The sequence below is a fragment of the Leuresthes tenuis genome, unplaced genomic scaffold (assembly GCF_036924035.1).
Source record: "Leuresthes tenuis unplaced genomic scaffold, fLeuTen1.0.hap1 SCAF_1, whole genome shotgun sequence".
Classification (NCBI taxonomy): domain Eukaryota; kingdom Metazoa; phylum Chordata; class Actinopteri; order Atheriniformes; family Atherinopsidae; genus Leuresthes; species Leuresthes tenuis.
Genome location: NW_027325355.1, coordinates 11,784,640 through 11,800,249, shown reverse-complemented (window position 1 = coordinate 11,800,249; position 15,610 = coordinate 11,784,640). Strand labels below are relative to the sequence as shown.

At 40.0% G+C, this 15,610-nt stretch overlaps 3 protein-coding genes and 1 non-coding gene across 4 annotated transcripts in view; 2 read left to right on the top strand and 2 right to left on the bottom strand.

Moving 5' to 3' along the window:
* The window catches only part of LOC140291556 (NLR family CARD domain-containing protein 3-like), a 157,380-nt gene that overhangs the window by 117,697 nt on the left and 24,073 nt on the right, over positions 1 to 15,610 (bottom strand). The window lies entirely within an intron of this gene.
* On the top strand, positions 4,089 to 4,160 carry trnad-guc (transfer RNA aspartic acid (anticodon GUC)). Its single transcript has one exon. It is a non-coding gene; the product is annotated as a tRNA-Asp (tRNA).
* Positions 4,687 to 5,574, top strand: LOC140295600 (uncharacterized). Its single transcript, XM_072379668.1, has one exon. It carries the CDS (start codon positions 4,687 to 4,689, stop codon positions 5,572 to 5,574), a length of 888 nt encoding a protein of 295 aa, XP_072235769.1.
* On the bottom strand, positions 10,096 to 13,740 carry LOC140295584 (uncharacterized). Its single transcript, XM_072379667.1, has 4 exons — positions 13,663 to 13,740; positions 12,902 to 12,952; positions 11,829 to 12,803; positions 10,096 to 10,110 (listed from the first exon to the last, which is right to left on the bottom strand). Exons 1-4 carry the CDS (start codon positions 13,738 to 13,740, stop codon positions 10,096 to 10,098), a joined length of 1,119 nt encoding a protein of 372 aa, XP_072235768.1.

Sequence of the window (15,610 nt, the reverse complement as noted above, 5' to 3'; positions counted from 1 at the left end):
CTGAAACAACATCTATTACTGTGTTCTGACTTCTAGAATATAATGTAACTGTTTAAAAATGAGCAATTTGTGATGATTTCATCTAACTAAGCAGCCTCGGTCTCTCTGTGTGACGCTGAACACAAAACTACACACAGGGAACAGAAGAGGTCGACACACACAAAGTTATCTGAGAGTCTCACTTTCAGCTGCAGAGAACCAACACGAGAGAGAAGAACATGTGCAGGATCAGCATCAGCCTCTCAAGCCAATTAGGTGAAAAAATAAAAGGAATATATGGTTCCTGCAGCTATATAATAGATATTTGTTACAGTGACTCAAACAGGCCTAACGTTGGCCTGTTCGGGCCATGGTTAAAGCGAGTTTGGGCGGTTTCCCACCATAGTCCTGTGATTTTCTTAAAACCTTTTTACAGTTCCAAAGCCTAATTACTTTGAAAGTCCCACATTTGAAATGTTGTAGCACGAGTTTTCCGTTTTCACCAAGTTGACAGGATGGCATTTTGGCCGGACTTTCAAATTTGCAACGTGGAAATAACGTTTTTTTCAGTGAACGCAGCATGAATGTGTCTGACGCAGAGAGGAGGATAAATGAAGTTCATAATGCACTGGCGCTGTCTTTCCTTGGAGAAATGGTGAAGTTTTTTTTTACTTTGAATACAGTGTGGGTGAAGGAAAAATATGTCACGCGAATGAAAGCAACAGTTGTTTATGAGTACATTAAACGTCAGGGCTGCAGCCATAGTTAAATTTCCATGGAGCAGGGGAGTCGTTTGCTCCGTGTTCATTTGACTCAGTCTGAGTCTGCAGAGAAGCTGCGGCTGCGCACCGGTCTGTAGCCCCACAGAGTGCAGGGATGAACGGCTCCTCTCCTGGTCCTTCTCCCTCTATGATAAACTGTAAGTCACGTATAATGGGCCTGTGACCAAAATGAGTGAGAAATCTGCTCATTCTTTATTTTGAAAGGATAAAAAAGGGGAAACCCCTCTTAATCTCCAGGTTTACTGCAGGACCAAACATGTGTTTCAGTGTCAGATGTTGGGAATTTGTTTGACTTGTGTAAATCGCTCAGGAAGCATGACAATAGCCAACCAGCTGGGAAATGCTTGCTATCCAAATCTTGCATCCTTCTCTGGGTTCCCTTGTTCATGTTGTAACTTCTCTTCATTTGAAGGTGACTCAAATATAAACACAGATTATCCCAACATTTCACACACATGGACTTTAAGAAAATGTGTTCATTGTCAGAGCTTCTTGTGCCATGATAGTTAATGTTAATGTCATTTTTTCAGTTCCCTCAAGTACTTAAAACACAGTCGGACTTTGGTCACTTTTTGGGGTCTAAGTTGTTTTCCAATGTGCAATTTTACTGTCAAAAGTATTTTTAAACCTCTGATTTTCTTAAAAAAGAAATCTGTCACGATTCAAGTTTTGATTCTTGTCTTGTCTCGTCATTTCCTGTTTTATTTTGAAATCACTAACGTCCCTCTCCTTTCAGGTACCTTGCCCTTCCTCCTGTGTCTGCGTCTGATTGTCTTCCCTGATTCTGTGTTGAGTTTAGAACAAAGATTCTCTTAATGTCTGAGAAATACCCTGTAGAACAGAAAGCTCAGTCTGTACATACATTTACATTTTGTTTCCCTGCAGCTCAGCTGAGACCATTCAGTTGATGTCAGCTGCAGTTAGTTTGCTGCACATGTGACAAACTGTGATATCAGAGAGGAATCACTGAGCTGCAATCAGCCAAGATGAATTTACTTAATGAGCAGAACTTATGATGATGAATGAAACAGAGCTGGCTCATATTTTCTGATACTTTCTTGGAGCAAAATGACAAACTGAGCCCATTTCATTCTTCTAAGCTGCTGTAAATGTGCTGCAGTAACAAACCTGTTGTGAACTCACATCTTTTTTTGTTTTATTTCCACCAAGAGAGCAGAAATACGCCTTTCAGAGACCCCCAGGTGGTATTACATGGCCTCTGTCTTTTCAGGGTAAAACAGAATAAATGTTAAACAGGCTTCTCAAGCCCAAGTCTGCGTTTTGACATGGTGAAAAACGTGAACAGGACATCAGACTGTTTCTGGATGACAGCAGAGGAAACAAAGGGACAAAAAGCGACAATCTGACTGTCTACACAACACAAATATGACGTATTATTTAAGCATATCCGTCAGAGCGTTGGGTCTGTTGAAGTGTGCTGCTTTTATATACAGGTAAAGATCTCCAGAACCAAGTCTGAGAACTAAACTCACGTCTCCATCAAATGAAACTGACGTCTCAGAAACAAATTCTGACAATTATTTTAATCACATATGAATCAAACCAGTTGATGGAAATCAAATACGTTTGAAGCTCAAAGAAGAGTCCTGTCTTTCTATCTCCTTTTTTGTCATTTTTTACATCTTATTATTCATTTAATTTGATCTTGTTTATTTTTCTCTCTTTGAAACATGTATTATATTATTAATGTATAAATGCATGCATGTGTGTAGTCATGTGTGTTTGTAAATATTATTTCCATACACTTTCTACTGTTGTTGTGGTTAAAGAACAAATAAAATACAGAATGAATATAATCAGTATTCACACTTTATGTTACTATGTTTATTTCTATTTCCACCACAAATGTACATTTGATTTATTGTGGTTATTAAACCATTTTTATTCCCTCAAAGCCATCATAATCTGCTGTTATTATTTACTGCTATTGTCCAAGTGTTAAAGATTTCTTATCTATCCAGTTTAGCTTTTACTGCCCTGTCCACAGCTGACAGGTGTGGACCCACATTTGTCCTATTCTTCCATTCTTCCTGCAAACACATCTTAAGGTGTGCAACAGCACGGGGTGGTGGTTGTTTCAAAGTTCTCCAACCTTCTCTGTTGGGCAAGGACTGCAGGCAGGCCAGTCCAGTGCACGCCCAGTTTGTGCAAGAAAAGCACAGCAGTTACAGACGAGGCAGCTTTATTTAAAAAAAACAGTGAGTGCTGTGTCATCAGGAAGTAGATCTCCTCTCTGAAATGCTGAACCAATTCTCTGAAAGTTGTTTCACCTCAATCTAAAAAGGTGTCGGGCCTAAGCAGCACCTTCAGAAGCTGTGGTACTCTGTAACTGACTCATGTGTTTCCATGAACCCAGATACTGTCAACCCTCCTGCCCTGTTAGCAACTCAACTGCAAGTAGAAACAAAAGAGGCAAAGGAAACGACAGTAAAAATCTAACTGCAGGAGCAGCAACCCTCCCTGACATTCGTGCCTTATCCACCTTTTAAAGGTGCAGATAACTGCAGAGGCATGTGAGGATTCCTGCAGGAACCACCAGGGACAAGAAAGTGAAAAACAGAAATAAAAGATCAATTTAAAAGCAAAACTCATGAGCAGGTAGCAGACCAGAGATATGATCCAGCATTCGTTGCACCACTGATAACACATCAAGACAGTAGTGTTGCTCTCTCACTATTTATGTCTCCCTGAAGCAAAATGTCTGACTTCTTGCATCACGCATCTCTCCACACAAGCAAGAGTTTAACAGAAACTTGCCCATCTGGAGTGAATAAACTGAGGACCTGCTGATAACCATGATTCAGAGAGACGAGCTCTTTATGACATCACTGAAAAACACAACGCCAACTAAGCTGTAAAAGCAGAGCTCTGGCAGCAGGTTGGGGAGACACTTATATCAGGTATGGATCTCTATGTTCCTCTGAGCTGTACAGAAGCACTCAGCTATGGAATACTTTAAGACACAAAGCTTAAAAGTCCAACAAAATCAAAGATATACAAGTGATATGATACTGTTAACTCATAGCTGTTCATGGCTGAATAACAGCTTTGTTTGGTACTTTTTAATTTATTTAATTATTTTTTAATTAATAATATGCTGAATTTATAACACATAACCTCTGTTTGCACTTTATAAATGTGACTTTGCTCACAGCTTGACTTTGTCTGTCAGCGAAAGAGATGAAGAACAGATGGGATTCCCTGCGGAGGCAGTACACTAGATATAAGCAATGGTCTCCCCCAAAAATGATTAATTTTCGAATTTCTGACGGGCCGTGAAAGCATCATCACAGTGAAGACGTCATCTCCTCGTTAGTATAGTGGTGAGTATCCCCGCCTGTCACGCGGGAGACCGGGGTTCGATTCCCCGACGGGGAGAAGAAATTATTTTTATTTTTACAACTAAATGATTATGTCTGGAAATATTTGCTCTCCTTTGCTGATGCCTGACAAAACGTAAACATCATTCCATAATTATGCATCATGTTTGAGAGAGTTCAGAATCACAGGAACAGCTTGAGAAAGTAACTGGATTTCTGGACATGATATTTCTGGACATTCTACATCTTTTATTGGGTTGAATGAAAATATTTTTATCGCTATTCTCAACTTCTTGTGATTGTTGTAGGTAAAATGACCTGAAAATGTGCTTTTTCAATAATGGGGTCCCAACGGCTTTGCTTTGCGGTAAGACGTATTGCATCACTTCCCGTTGCTTTGTGTGTGCACTGTGACAGTTCTCGCTCTTCTTGAACTACTAATAATCACCTTATTTCTCCCTATAATTTACACATCTTGCATAGTTAACTCTATCCCATACTTGTTATATTCTAACGCTCACTCTTACAGATCTTTAGTTTTTATTTTTCACTTTTTAGCGGTGTGTCTGGTTCTCTAGCTTAGCATGGCTACCAGTTCTCTTCCTCTATCTCCTGCTTTCACCTGCTCCGTGTGTCAGATGTTTAGTTACTCCTCTGCCTCCTTTAGTGGTAATGGTACATGTAACAAATGTAGTCTTTTTGTAGTTTTGGAGGCAAGGTTATCTGAATTGGAAGCTCGGCTCTGCACTGTTGAAAACCACCCGATAGCGAGCCAGGCCCCTTTAGTCAGTGCGGAGCCACCTAGCGTAGCTAGCTCTGTTAGTCGTCCCCGAGCAGATCCCGAGCAGCCGGGACTTAAGAGTGGCTGGGTGACTGTCAGGAAGAGGAGTCATAGTCCTAAAGTCAAGCCCGTGGTTCACCATCAACCTGTCCACGTTTCAAATAGATTTTCTCCACTCAGCGACACACCCGCTGAGGACAAAACCCTGGTAATTGGCAGCTCTATAGTCAGAAACGTGGCATTAGAGACACCAGCGACCATAGTCAAATGCATTCCAGGGGCCAGAGCGGGCGACATAGAATCCTATTTAAAACTGCTGGCTAAGGATAAGCGTAAATACGGTAAAATAGTTATTCACGTCGGCGGTAATGACACCCGGTTACGCCAATCGGAGGTCACTAAAATTAATGTTGCATCGGTGTGTAATTTTGCCAAAACAATGTCGGACTCCGTAGTTTTCTCTGGACCCCTGCCAAATCTGACCAGCGATGACATGTTTTGCCGCATGTCTTCATTCAATCGCTGGCTGTCTAGATGGTGTCCAGCAAACAACGTGGGCTACATAGATAATTGGCAATCTTTCTGGAGAAAACCTGGTCTGATGAGGAGAGACGGCATCCATCCCACTTTGGAAGGAGCGGCTCTCATTTCTAGAAATATGGACGAATTTATTAATCATCCAAAAACATGACATCCCAGGGTTGAGACCAGGATGCAGAGTTGTAGTCTTACACACTTCTCTGCGGCTTCCCACCTGATGCTGCCCCCCCCCCTCAATCAAAAAACACAAAAGGAGCAAATCCTCTTGTGCAAAAAAAATTTAAAACAAAAACTTTAACTGAACAAAAACATCAAACTATTAAATGTGGTTTGCTGAATATTAGATCTCTCCCTTTGAAGTCTCTGTTAGTGAATGATTTGATTTGTGATCATCATATTGATATATTTTGTCTTACAGAAACCTGGCTGCAGCAGGAGGATCATGTTAGCATTAATGAATCAACTCCCTCTGACTATTTAAATGTTCATGTTCCTAGAACCACAGGTAGAGGAGGAGGAGTGGCAGCTATCTTCAGATCAGGGTTACTAATCAGTCCTAGACCCAAGATTAGTTTTAGCTCTTTTGAATCTCTGATTCTCAGTTTTTCCCACCCAAAGTGGAAATCACAAAAACCTCTTGTGTTTGTTGTTGTGTATCGTCCACCTGGCCCTTATTCTGAGTTTCTCTCTGAATTCTCAGAGTTTTTATCCCAGTTAGTGCTGAGTACAGATAAAGTCATTGTAGTGGGTGACTTTAATATTCATGTAGATGTTGAAAATGACAGCCTAAATATTAACTTTAATTCTATATTAGACTCTATTGGATTTTCTCAGGGTGTTCACAGACCTACTCACTGCCTTAATCATACCCTTTACCTTGTGCTGACTTATGGCATTGAGAGTGAACAGTTAACAGTGTTCCCTCATAACCCTGTCTTGTCTGACCATTTTTTAATAACTTTTGAATTTACATTACTTGACTACATGGTTTCTGAGAAGAATTCTACATATAGAAGGTGTCTGTCAGAGAATGCTGTAACCAGATTTAAAGAGTTGATTTCATCATCCTTTTCTTCACTGCCATGTGCTGATATGACACAGGATGGCTACCTAAATTTTACTCCAGTAGAACTTGACTCTCTTGTTGACAGCACTACAGCTTCAATGCGTACAACACTGGACAATGTTGCCCATCTGAAAAGGAAGGTAATCAGTCAGAAGAGGTTGGCTCCTTGGTATAATTCACAGCTGCGTGCGTTAAAGCAGACTGCAAGAAAGCTGGAGAGACAGTGGCGTTCCTCTAATTTAGAAGAGTCTCAATTAGTCTGGAAAGATAGTTTAATAACGTATAAGAAAGCACTTCGTAAAGCTAGAACTGCTTATTATTCATTATTGATAGAAGAGAATAAGAATAATCCCAGGTTTCTTTTCAGCACTGTTGCCAGGCTGACAAAGAGTCCGAGCTCTGTTGAGCCATGTATTCCTTTAACTCTCAGCAGTGATGATTTCATGAGATTCTTCATCAATAAAATTGTTTCTATCAGAGAGAAGATTAATGGAATCCTTCCCATTATTATCACTGATGTATCATCAAGTAGAGGAGCTTTAGAAGTATCTTTCGAACCTGAATTGTATTTAGACAGCTTCTGTCCAGTTGATCTTTCTGAGCTAACAACAGCAATAGTCTCTTCTAAACCATCAACTTGTATGTTAGACCCAATCCCAACCAGACTGTTCAAGGAGGTTTTCCCCTTAATTGACACTTCCATATTGGATTTGATCAATCGGTCTTTGTTGATAGGATATGTACCTCAGACTTTTAAGGTTGCTGTAATTAAACCTTTACTTAAAAAACCTACTCTTGATTCAGAAGTGTTGGCTAATTATCGACCTATATCCAATCTCCCTTTTTTGTCCAAAGTTCTTGAAAAAATAGTTGCAGTTCAACTTTGTGATCATTTACATAGAAATAATCTGTTTGAAGAGTTTCAGTCAGGATTCAGAGTGCATCATAGCACAGAAACGGCACTGGTGAAAGTTACCAATGATCTCCTGTTAGCTTCTGATAGCGGACTTGTTTCTGTGCTTGTCCTGTTGGATCTCAGTGCTGCATTTGATACGATCGATCACAGCATTCTGTTACAGAGACTTGAACATGTTATTGGGATTAAAGGAACTGCATTAGGCTGGTTTAAGTCATATTTATCTGATAGATTCCAGTTTGTTCTTGTAAATGAGGAATCTTCCTCACACTTTGGAGTAAGTCATGGAGTTCCTCAGGGTTCTGTGCTTGGACCGATTCTTTTTACTTTATACATGCTTCCATTAGGTAACATTATCAGACAGCATGGCATAAATTTCCATTGTTATGCTGATGATACTCAGCTGTACTTATCTATGAAACCAGATGAAACCTACAGGTTGGTCAGACTACAAGCCTGTCTTAAAGACATAAAGACAAAAAATCCTGAAACATCCCATAGTTAAGCTGCTATAGGCTTAGACTGCTGGGGGACCTCATCTGTCACACCTTTCCTCACTTTGCTCTCTTTTTCCCCCTGTTTAATTTCAAAATTGATTTTATGTACATGTGACATTATTGTGATTATTAACCTATGTTTCCCTGTTCCAACAGATATCCTTTGAATGGCGTTATGGTGTTTTTTCCCCCCTCTTTTCCCTCTTTTCTGTCTTCTCAAACCCCAGCTGGTCGAGGCGGATGGCCACCCTTCCTGAGTCTGGTTCTGCCAGAGGTTTCTTCCTGTTAAAAGGGAGTCGTTCCTTTCCACAGTTGCCACAGGCACGCTCAGGACGGGAGATTGGACTGAAGACACGTTTCGGTGCAATCTGTTGGTTTCCTTAGCTAGGATATTAAATTTTTTTAATTAGCTCTATATGAATTAATTGGATTATGATTACAATGAATTGAATTCCAATTGGCTTGAATTGGACTATATTACTTAAGTGCCTTGAGATGACAATTGTTGTAATCTGGCGCTATATAAATAAAATTGAATTGAATTGAATTGAATAAAGACCTGGATGACTCAGAACGGTCTGCTTTTAAATTCAGACAAAACTGAAGTTGTTCTCTTTGGACCTGAGCACTTCAGGGAGAAATTGTCTAGTTATATAGTTACTCTAGATGGTATTTCCTTGGCTTCTAGTTCTACAGTGAGGAACCTTGGAGTTATTTTTGACCAGAATTTATCATTTGACGCACATATAAAACTGGTTTCTAGGACTGCCTTCTTTCACCTTCGTAATATTGCCAAAATCAGGAACATCCTGTCTCAAGGTGATGCAGAGAAACTAGTTCATGCATTTGTTACTTCAAGATTGGACTACTGTAATTCCTTATTATTGGGCTGTCCCACATATTCTCTGAAAAGCCTCCAGCTGATCCAAAATGCTGCAGCCAGAGTTCTGATGAGAACTAACTGGAGAGATCATGTTTCTCCAGTTTTAGCTTCTCTTCATTGGCTCCCTGTTAAATTCAGAATAGAATTTAAGATTCTTCTTCTCACATATAAAGTTCTTAATGACCGAGCTCCATCATATCTTAAAGATTTAATTGTAAGATATTTTCCTAACAGAGCACTTCGCTCCCAAACTGCAGGTTTACTTGTTGTTCCCAGAGTTTCTAAAAGTAGAATGGGAGGTAGAGCCTTCAGTTATCAGGCCCCTCTCTTGTGGAATAAGCTGCCAGTAAATGTCCGGGAAGCAGACACCCTTTCCACTTTTAAGATTAGACTTAAAACTTTTCTTTTCGATAAAGCTTATAGTTAGGGATGGCTCAGGTGATCCTGAAACATCCCATAGTTAAGCTGCTATAGGCTTAGACTGCTGGGGGACCTCATCTGTCACACCTTTCCTCACTTTGCTCTCTTTTTCCCCCTGTTTAATTTCTCAATTGCTATTATGTACATGTGACATTATTGTGGTTATTAATTTCTGTTTCCCTGTTCCAACAGGTGTCCTTTGAATGGTGGTATGATGTTTTTCCCCCCTCTTTTCTGTCTTCTCAAACCCCAGCTGGTCGAGGCGGATGGCCACCCTTCCTGAGTCTGGTCCTGCCAGAGGTTTCTTCCTGTTAAAAGGGAGTCGTTCCTTTCCACAGTCGCCACAGGCACGCTCAGGACGGGAGATTAGACTGAAGACAAGTTTCAGTGCAATCTGTTGGTTTCCTTAGCTAGGATATTTTTTTTTAATTGGCTCTACATGAATTAATTTGATTATTTTGAAATTAATTAATTGAATTCCAATTGGCTTGAATTGGACTATATTATTTAAGTGAAAATTGAAATGACAATGCAGTCTTAACAAACCTTTAATAGGTCAAATCTACATGTGAGTTAAGAGCTAATATTGGACTCTTCTCTGGACTCTGGTCCAGCCAGCCAGGAGTACAGAAAGTTTGCAGGTTAGGGGTCAGCTTTAGTTTTCAGGCAGCTCAACTCTGCAGGTTTTTACCTATTCTGAAGTCCAGCAGCCGTATGAGAGCTCATGTTTCATGTCACGCACTTGAATGCACCAGGGAGAAGATTTAGGTTAACATTTCAGAAGAAGATCATGATTTAAGAATTTCAAGCGGAAACTTCCTTGTTCCCTCCCTAAACTGATCTGAAGGTGGGAGGATGTGTGAAACCATTGTGTGATAGTAGAGGAGCTCTTAAGTGAAGATCAGCTGCAACAAAAGGAGGTGGAATTAGTTTTATATCACAGTACAGACGGTGTTTCTGCTCTGAGAGTCACACACTGCTCTGCCAAATGGAGGAAATGGCTCAGAAAAGTGTTAAACTGGACTTGGAAACTTTCTCTTGTTCGATCTGTCTGGATCTACTGAAGGATCCGGTGACTATTCCCTGTGGGCACAGCTACTGCATGAACTGTATTAAAGGCTACTGGAATGGAAAGAATAAGAAGGGAATTCACAGATGCCCTCATTGCAGGAAAACTTTCACACCGAGGCCTGTCCTGGAGAAAAGCACCATGTTAGCTGATTTAATGAAGCAGCTGAAGAAGACTGGACTCCAAGCTGCTCCTGCTGATCACTGCCATGCTGGACCTGAAGATGTGGCCTGTGATTTCTGCTCTGGAAGAAAACTGAAAGCCATCAAGTCCTGTTTATTCTGTCTTTTCAAAGAAATCTTACTCAGCTCTGATCATTAATGAGAATATGATGAAGAAATTTTGAGATTTTGTGGTGGGGCTGAGAACTGTTCAACTCTCATTGTCCTGTTCCACGTATTGTTTAAGGACCGTCACAGGTACAAGGGTCAAGGGTGCTGGAGAAGGCCTATCTATCTTATTTCAGCTTCCATCTAAACCTTGTTTTACTGAATGTCTCATGACCTTGTGTGGCATAAATAGCAATAGTATAATCTTTTTAACTCAGACAACTCTGTGTCAGTTTCCTGATATGTCATGCAGACACCTTGCTATGAAAATAAATGTTTTGTGTTAATTGTCTCTGAGTCTCATTTTGAGAGAATTTTCTTGACACCAACACAACAGACATTTGAAACAGTTTCACAGCTTGAAGTTGAGCCTTGTGCCCTTTTAGTGTTGGAACAGCCTTAACTTTCAACTTCAGTCATTAAACAGTTATCTGGAAAGTACAGGGAACAAATCCAAACCTTTTTCAGACTGTTAAAGATTTCTGGGTCTTTGGGGAATATAAGTCCAACTTTCCCCCGTAACCAAACACACATTTTCTTCAAAAATATCTCTGAAAAGCATGAGAAGTGTTGACATCTGACCTTTAATAAAATGCAGAACAATGAAATACAGACTAGTGTAAAGCTAGACTTCACATTAAAATGAAATTATATATTGTGTCTACAGATGTTGTATATTTACATAAATACCCACAGCTTGTGCAAAGCTACTTCGTGAATCTTAACTTTAAACAAAATATAAATGTTCAGTATAACAGAATAAAATATGTTTCTAGTTTCAAACAGATTGCATATAGTTCTGTCCATACACTCATAATCGATGCCATGTTTGTCTTGAATGGTGGGAGAGCTGGCCACAGTTAAAACAATCCCAACAATTTATAAAGCACTTTCAATAGTTCTTCAAACATGTGCTACCCACAGAAAATTCAGAACAAAAGTCTTGACAAGAGAAGGTGGTAATCCACACAAAATAGTTTTAATCTGAACAAAAGAAAGGCTTTTGATTGGTAGTTACTGTTCCTGCTCCCAAGTTAACGTTGTCTTATATGCTATAAAATTTGTTGATTTAAACCAGTCATTTATCTGCAGTGTGAGTATGTTCGTGTCTCTTTAGACTAGATAATTGAGTGAAAGCTGCTTCACAATGACCACAGCTGTATGGTTTCTCTCCTGTGTGAATATGTTGGTGTTTCTCTACACCAGATAATGCTGTGAAACCTGCCCCATATTGACCACAGCTGTATGGTTTCTCTCCTGTGTGAATACGTTGGTGTTTCTTTAGACTAGATGATTGAGTGAAAGCTGCCCCACACTGACCACAGCTGTATGGTTTCTCTCCTGTGTGAATATGTTGGTGTTTCTCTACACCAGATAATGCTGTGAAACCTGCCCCACATTGACCACAGCTGTATGGTTTCTCTCCTGTGTGAATACGTTGGTGTTTCTTTAGACTAGATGATTGAGTGAAAGCTGCCCCACACTGACCACAGCTGTATGGTTTCTCTCCTGTGTGAATACGTTGGTGTTTCTTTAGGTGAGATAATTGAGTGAAAGCTGCCCCACACTGACCACAGCTGTATGGTTTCTCTCCTGTGTGAATACGTTGGTGTGTCTTTAGACTAGATAAGTGAGTGAAAGCTGTTCCACACTGACCACAGCTGTAAGGTTTCTCTCCTGTGTGAATACGTTTGTGTGTCTTAAGATTGGAAGATGTAGTGAAAGCTGCTCCACACTGACCACAGCTGTATGGTTTCTCACCTGTGTGAATACGTTGGTGTTTCTTTAGACCAGATAATGCGGTGAAAGCTGCCCCACACTGACCACAGCTGTATGGTTTCTCTCCTGTGTGAATACGTTGGTGTCTCTGTAGATTAGCTAATTGAGTGAAACCTGCCCCACACTGACCACAGCTGTATGGTTTTTCTCCTGTGTGAATACGTTTGTGTGTCTTAAGATTGGAAGATGTAGTGAAAGCTGCTCCACACTGACCACAGCTGTAAGGTTTCTCTCCTGTGTGAATACGTTGGTGTGTCTTAAGATGGGAAGTCTTAGTGAAAGCTGCCCGACACTGACAACAGCTGTAAGGTTTCTCTCCTTTATGAAGCTTCTGATGATACCTCAGATGTGATGATCTTTTGAAAACTTCCCCACAGTGCTTATAACGGCACCATCTGGATCCCTCTTGGGCTATATGTTTCTGCAATGACAGAGAGGAAGAAGACTTTGATCCTTTTGAAGTTAACACAAAAGATTTCTCTAATCTAACCTTTGCTAACCAACATATTCTAACTGGACCTGGACGGACCTATCCACACAGGTCTCAATATTTCCGATCAAACGTGAAGGCTGAGGGTGTGTTTATAAGTACCCTCAGCTATCAGTACTATGCTCTGATGTGTTCAGCACACATTCAGGGTTTTAAGCAGTAAACTCTTGCTTTTTGCTCTTTTACTAATTATTTTTTGTCAAGATGAAACTTTGAAAGGGAATTTGTGCTACAATAATTCTAAATGATAGAAGGAAGCACAGTCTTGTCCAAGTTGTACACTTAAACACCATTTAAAGGTTGGGCTGAAAAAGGTTGATGAATAATGGTTTAAATTAATAAAAGTAACAGTTGTGGTAATACATAGCATTCTTTACACTAACCCTTTGTTCCAGCTTACAACCCAGTGGTCTACAGCCATTCAGCTCAACAGCAAACAGGGAAATAGTCTTAGCTTTACTCTAAAACAACTATTTACACTGAGGTAGAGAGCTCTACAAACCTGTCATTTAACATTTAACCATTAAAGTATTACCACCACCAGGTTTAATTAATGTAATCCAGAGACTATAAACACAAATAATGAAGATTAGCTCCTGAACCTCTCAAATCTGAAGCCCACCACAACAATCTGCCCACTGATTTTCTTCCAGCAGATCATTTAGCCTGCAGCACATCTGTATCTCCAGTTCAGAGAGAGAGGAGATGAAACCAGGAAACACCAGAACAAGCGGAGGATACACGGAACTTCAAAACTCGTCCACATGTCTTTAGCGTCCTCCACACTGACCTGTAGTCCGGTGGAACCAGAGGATGAGCCGGCTCTGTTCCTGGTGGAGGGGTTCGGATCCTGGTTCTGCTGCTCCATTCTGGTCCTGGTCCTCCGACTGATGGACTCTGTCTGAAACTGTCAGTACATACAATAAGATCCAGCTGTGGCGTGCAGAATGTTAAACCACACCCACTTTTCTTCTTCTCTTGATAAGCTTTCTGAACAGTTTCTAACCATCTAGTCACATTTCATTAAACTTTTAACTGTGGTTTTTATTCAAATTCCTGTGAACTTTAAACTGGTTCTTTAAAGACCCACTAAGGTCACAGTTCAAAATATTTGGAGCTTTTTGATCAAATTCAGAAAAAATGTAATAATACACTCTGTAGAATGACACCCACTGTGTGCAATATCCCATGAATCTCATCTGTGTCAGTGTAAAATGATCAACTTAAATCTTTTTACTACATTAAGACAAAGATATTGTTTGAGGAAAGGGTCCCAATATCATCCCAAAGCCTGAAGTTCAGATTTTCTCTATTTCTAAATTTGTTCTCATTTCCAAGAGCTGTCAGGGATCCAGGAAAGCAACACAGAGTAATCTCAGATTTGTCACATTTACACTCTGAAGCCCATTTTTGAACAGTTCAGTTATCAGGGAGCTTCAGTCTAGACTGAGGCTTGAAACTGAGAAGATGTGATGTTTCAGTGGGGAATGATCTAGTTCTGTGTGGCTAACAGCACGTCAGTAGGAGCTGTCTGACTGATCTGAGACAGTCTGAAGAACAACATGAAGTGGACCATTCTGAGGCCGTCATTTAAATATAAAGGAGTGTTTTTCTGGCATCAGAAGTGCCCGTCCAGTGATTCATTCCAGAAAGCTGCTTTAGTGAAACCTAAAATTTGAGATGAAGGAAACTCTCAGACCCTTAAAACTCTGAAATGTTTTTCAACCCAAATAACCTACAATCTCCTTTATTTTAATTACAAAATGATCTTAACTGGTAAACTTATGTGTCCAGTTGAAGAGTAAAAGTGATCTTGTGTTGTGGTCAGATCAGAGTATCAGCTCCTAAAAGTTGCACAGATCCTCCTAATAAAGATCATTTTAGCTCCATTTTAACTCCAGATGTGGGCTTTATGAGTAAATATATGTACAACCTTTTTATAATGCCATCAATCCTTGTTGATTCGTGGATAAAAGAAAATATTGGATATATAAAGAAAACTGAATAATGAAGTTTTCATGAGACACTTCTGAAGAGGACAGTCAGACTGTCTTTTAATGGTGTCTTTCTCAGAGTGTAAATCTGAGAAATCGGACACTGATACTGAGGATAACTGTGTATTTCTTCTGCTCGTGTGATACTTTCCTGGATCACCGACAAGTTTTTATAATAATGCTATGACTCCTCTTCATGTTTGTGCTCCAGTTTTATCAAAAAGCCAAACGATACCCAGATAAGCCTGGAAAGAACTATTCTAAATTTTACAATGATCATCAAACTTTTTAAATGACAAAAGATTTCAGCAAAACTACAGAAAGAAGTTTATAAAAAAACTGTTAAAAACGGTTAGAAAAGGGCCCAGAAGTATGTTTCACACACAGCTAAAAGGATAAAGCTCCATGTTATTTGTCCATCTGGCCGGCTTAGGGAAATTTATAGCTGAGGCTGTGTGTCTGGTATTGCAGAGCATTAGCATTAGCATTAGCAGGACATGCTAACTGTGAATAGCAGCCAGGTTATTTAAACTTTTTCACTCTCTGGTGCATGTTCTGACTGCCCGTGTCCAGCTGCAGGAATCAAACCAATGACACAGAGCAATTTGAAGGCATTTCTGCAAATGTTTGACCGCTACATGTATTATTTTCTTGACTTACCTGTACGCAGCTTCCTGTTGTGATGTTCAGAGATGTTGCGACTGAGGCTTGTCTGGAGTAACGGAGGGACCGGTTTGCTGCATT

Coding starts and splice junctions, on each gene's coding strand:
- LOC140295600 (XM_072379668.1), top strand. CDS start 4,687: ATGGCTACCAGTTCTCTTCCTCTATCTCCTGCTTTCACCTGCTCCGTG.
- LOC140295584 (XM_072379667.1), bottom strand. CDS start 13,740: ATGGAGCAGCAGAACCAGGATCCGAACCCCTCCACCAGGAACAGAGCC. Junction 12,953..13,662: donor CTGGTTCCACCGGACTACAG/GTCAGTGTGGAG, acceptor ACACACCCTCAG/CCTTCACGTTTGATCGGAAA. Junction 12,804..12,901: donor GTGTGGATAGGTCCGTCCAG/GTCCAGTTAGAA, acceptor CTGTCATTGCAG/AAACATATAGCCCAAGAGGG.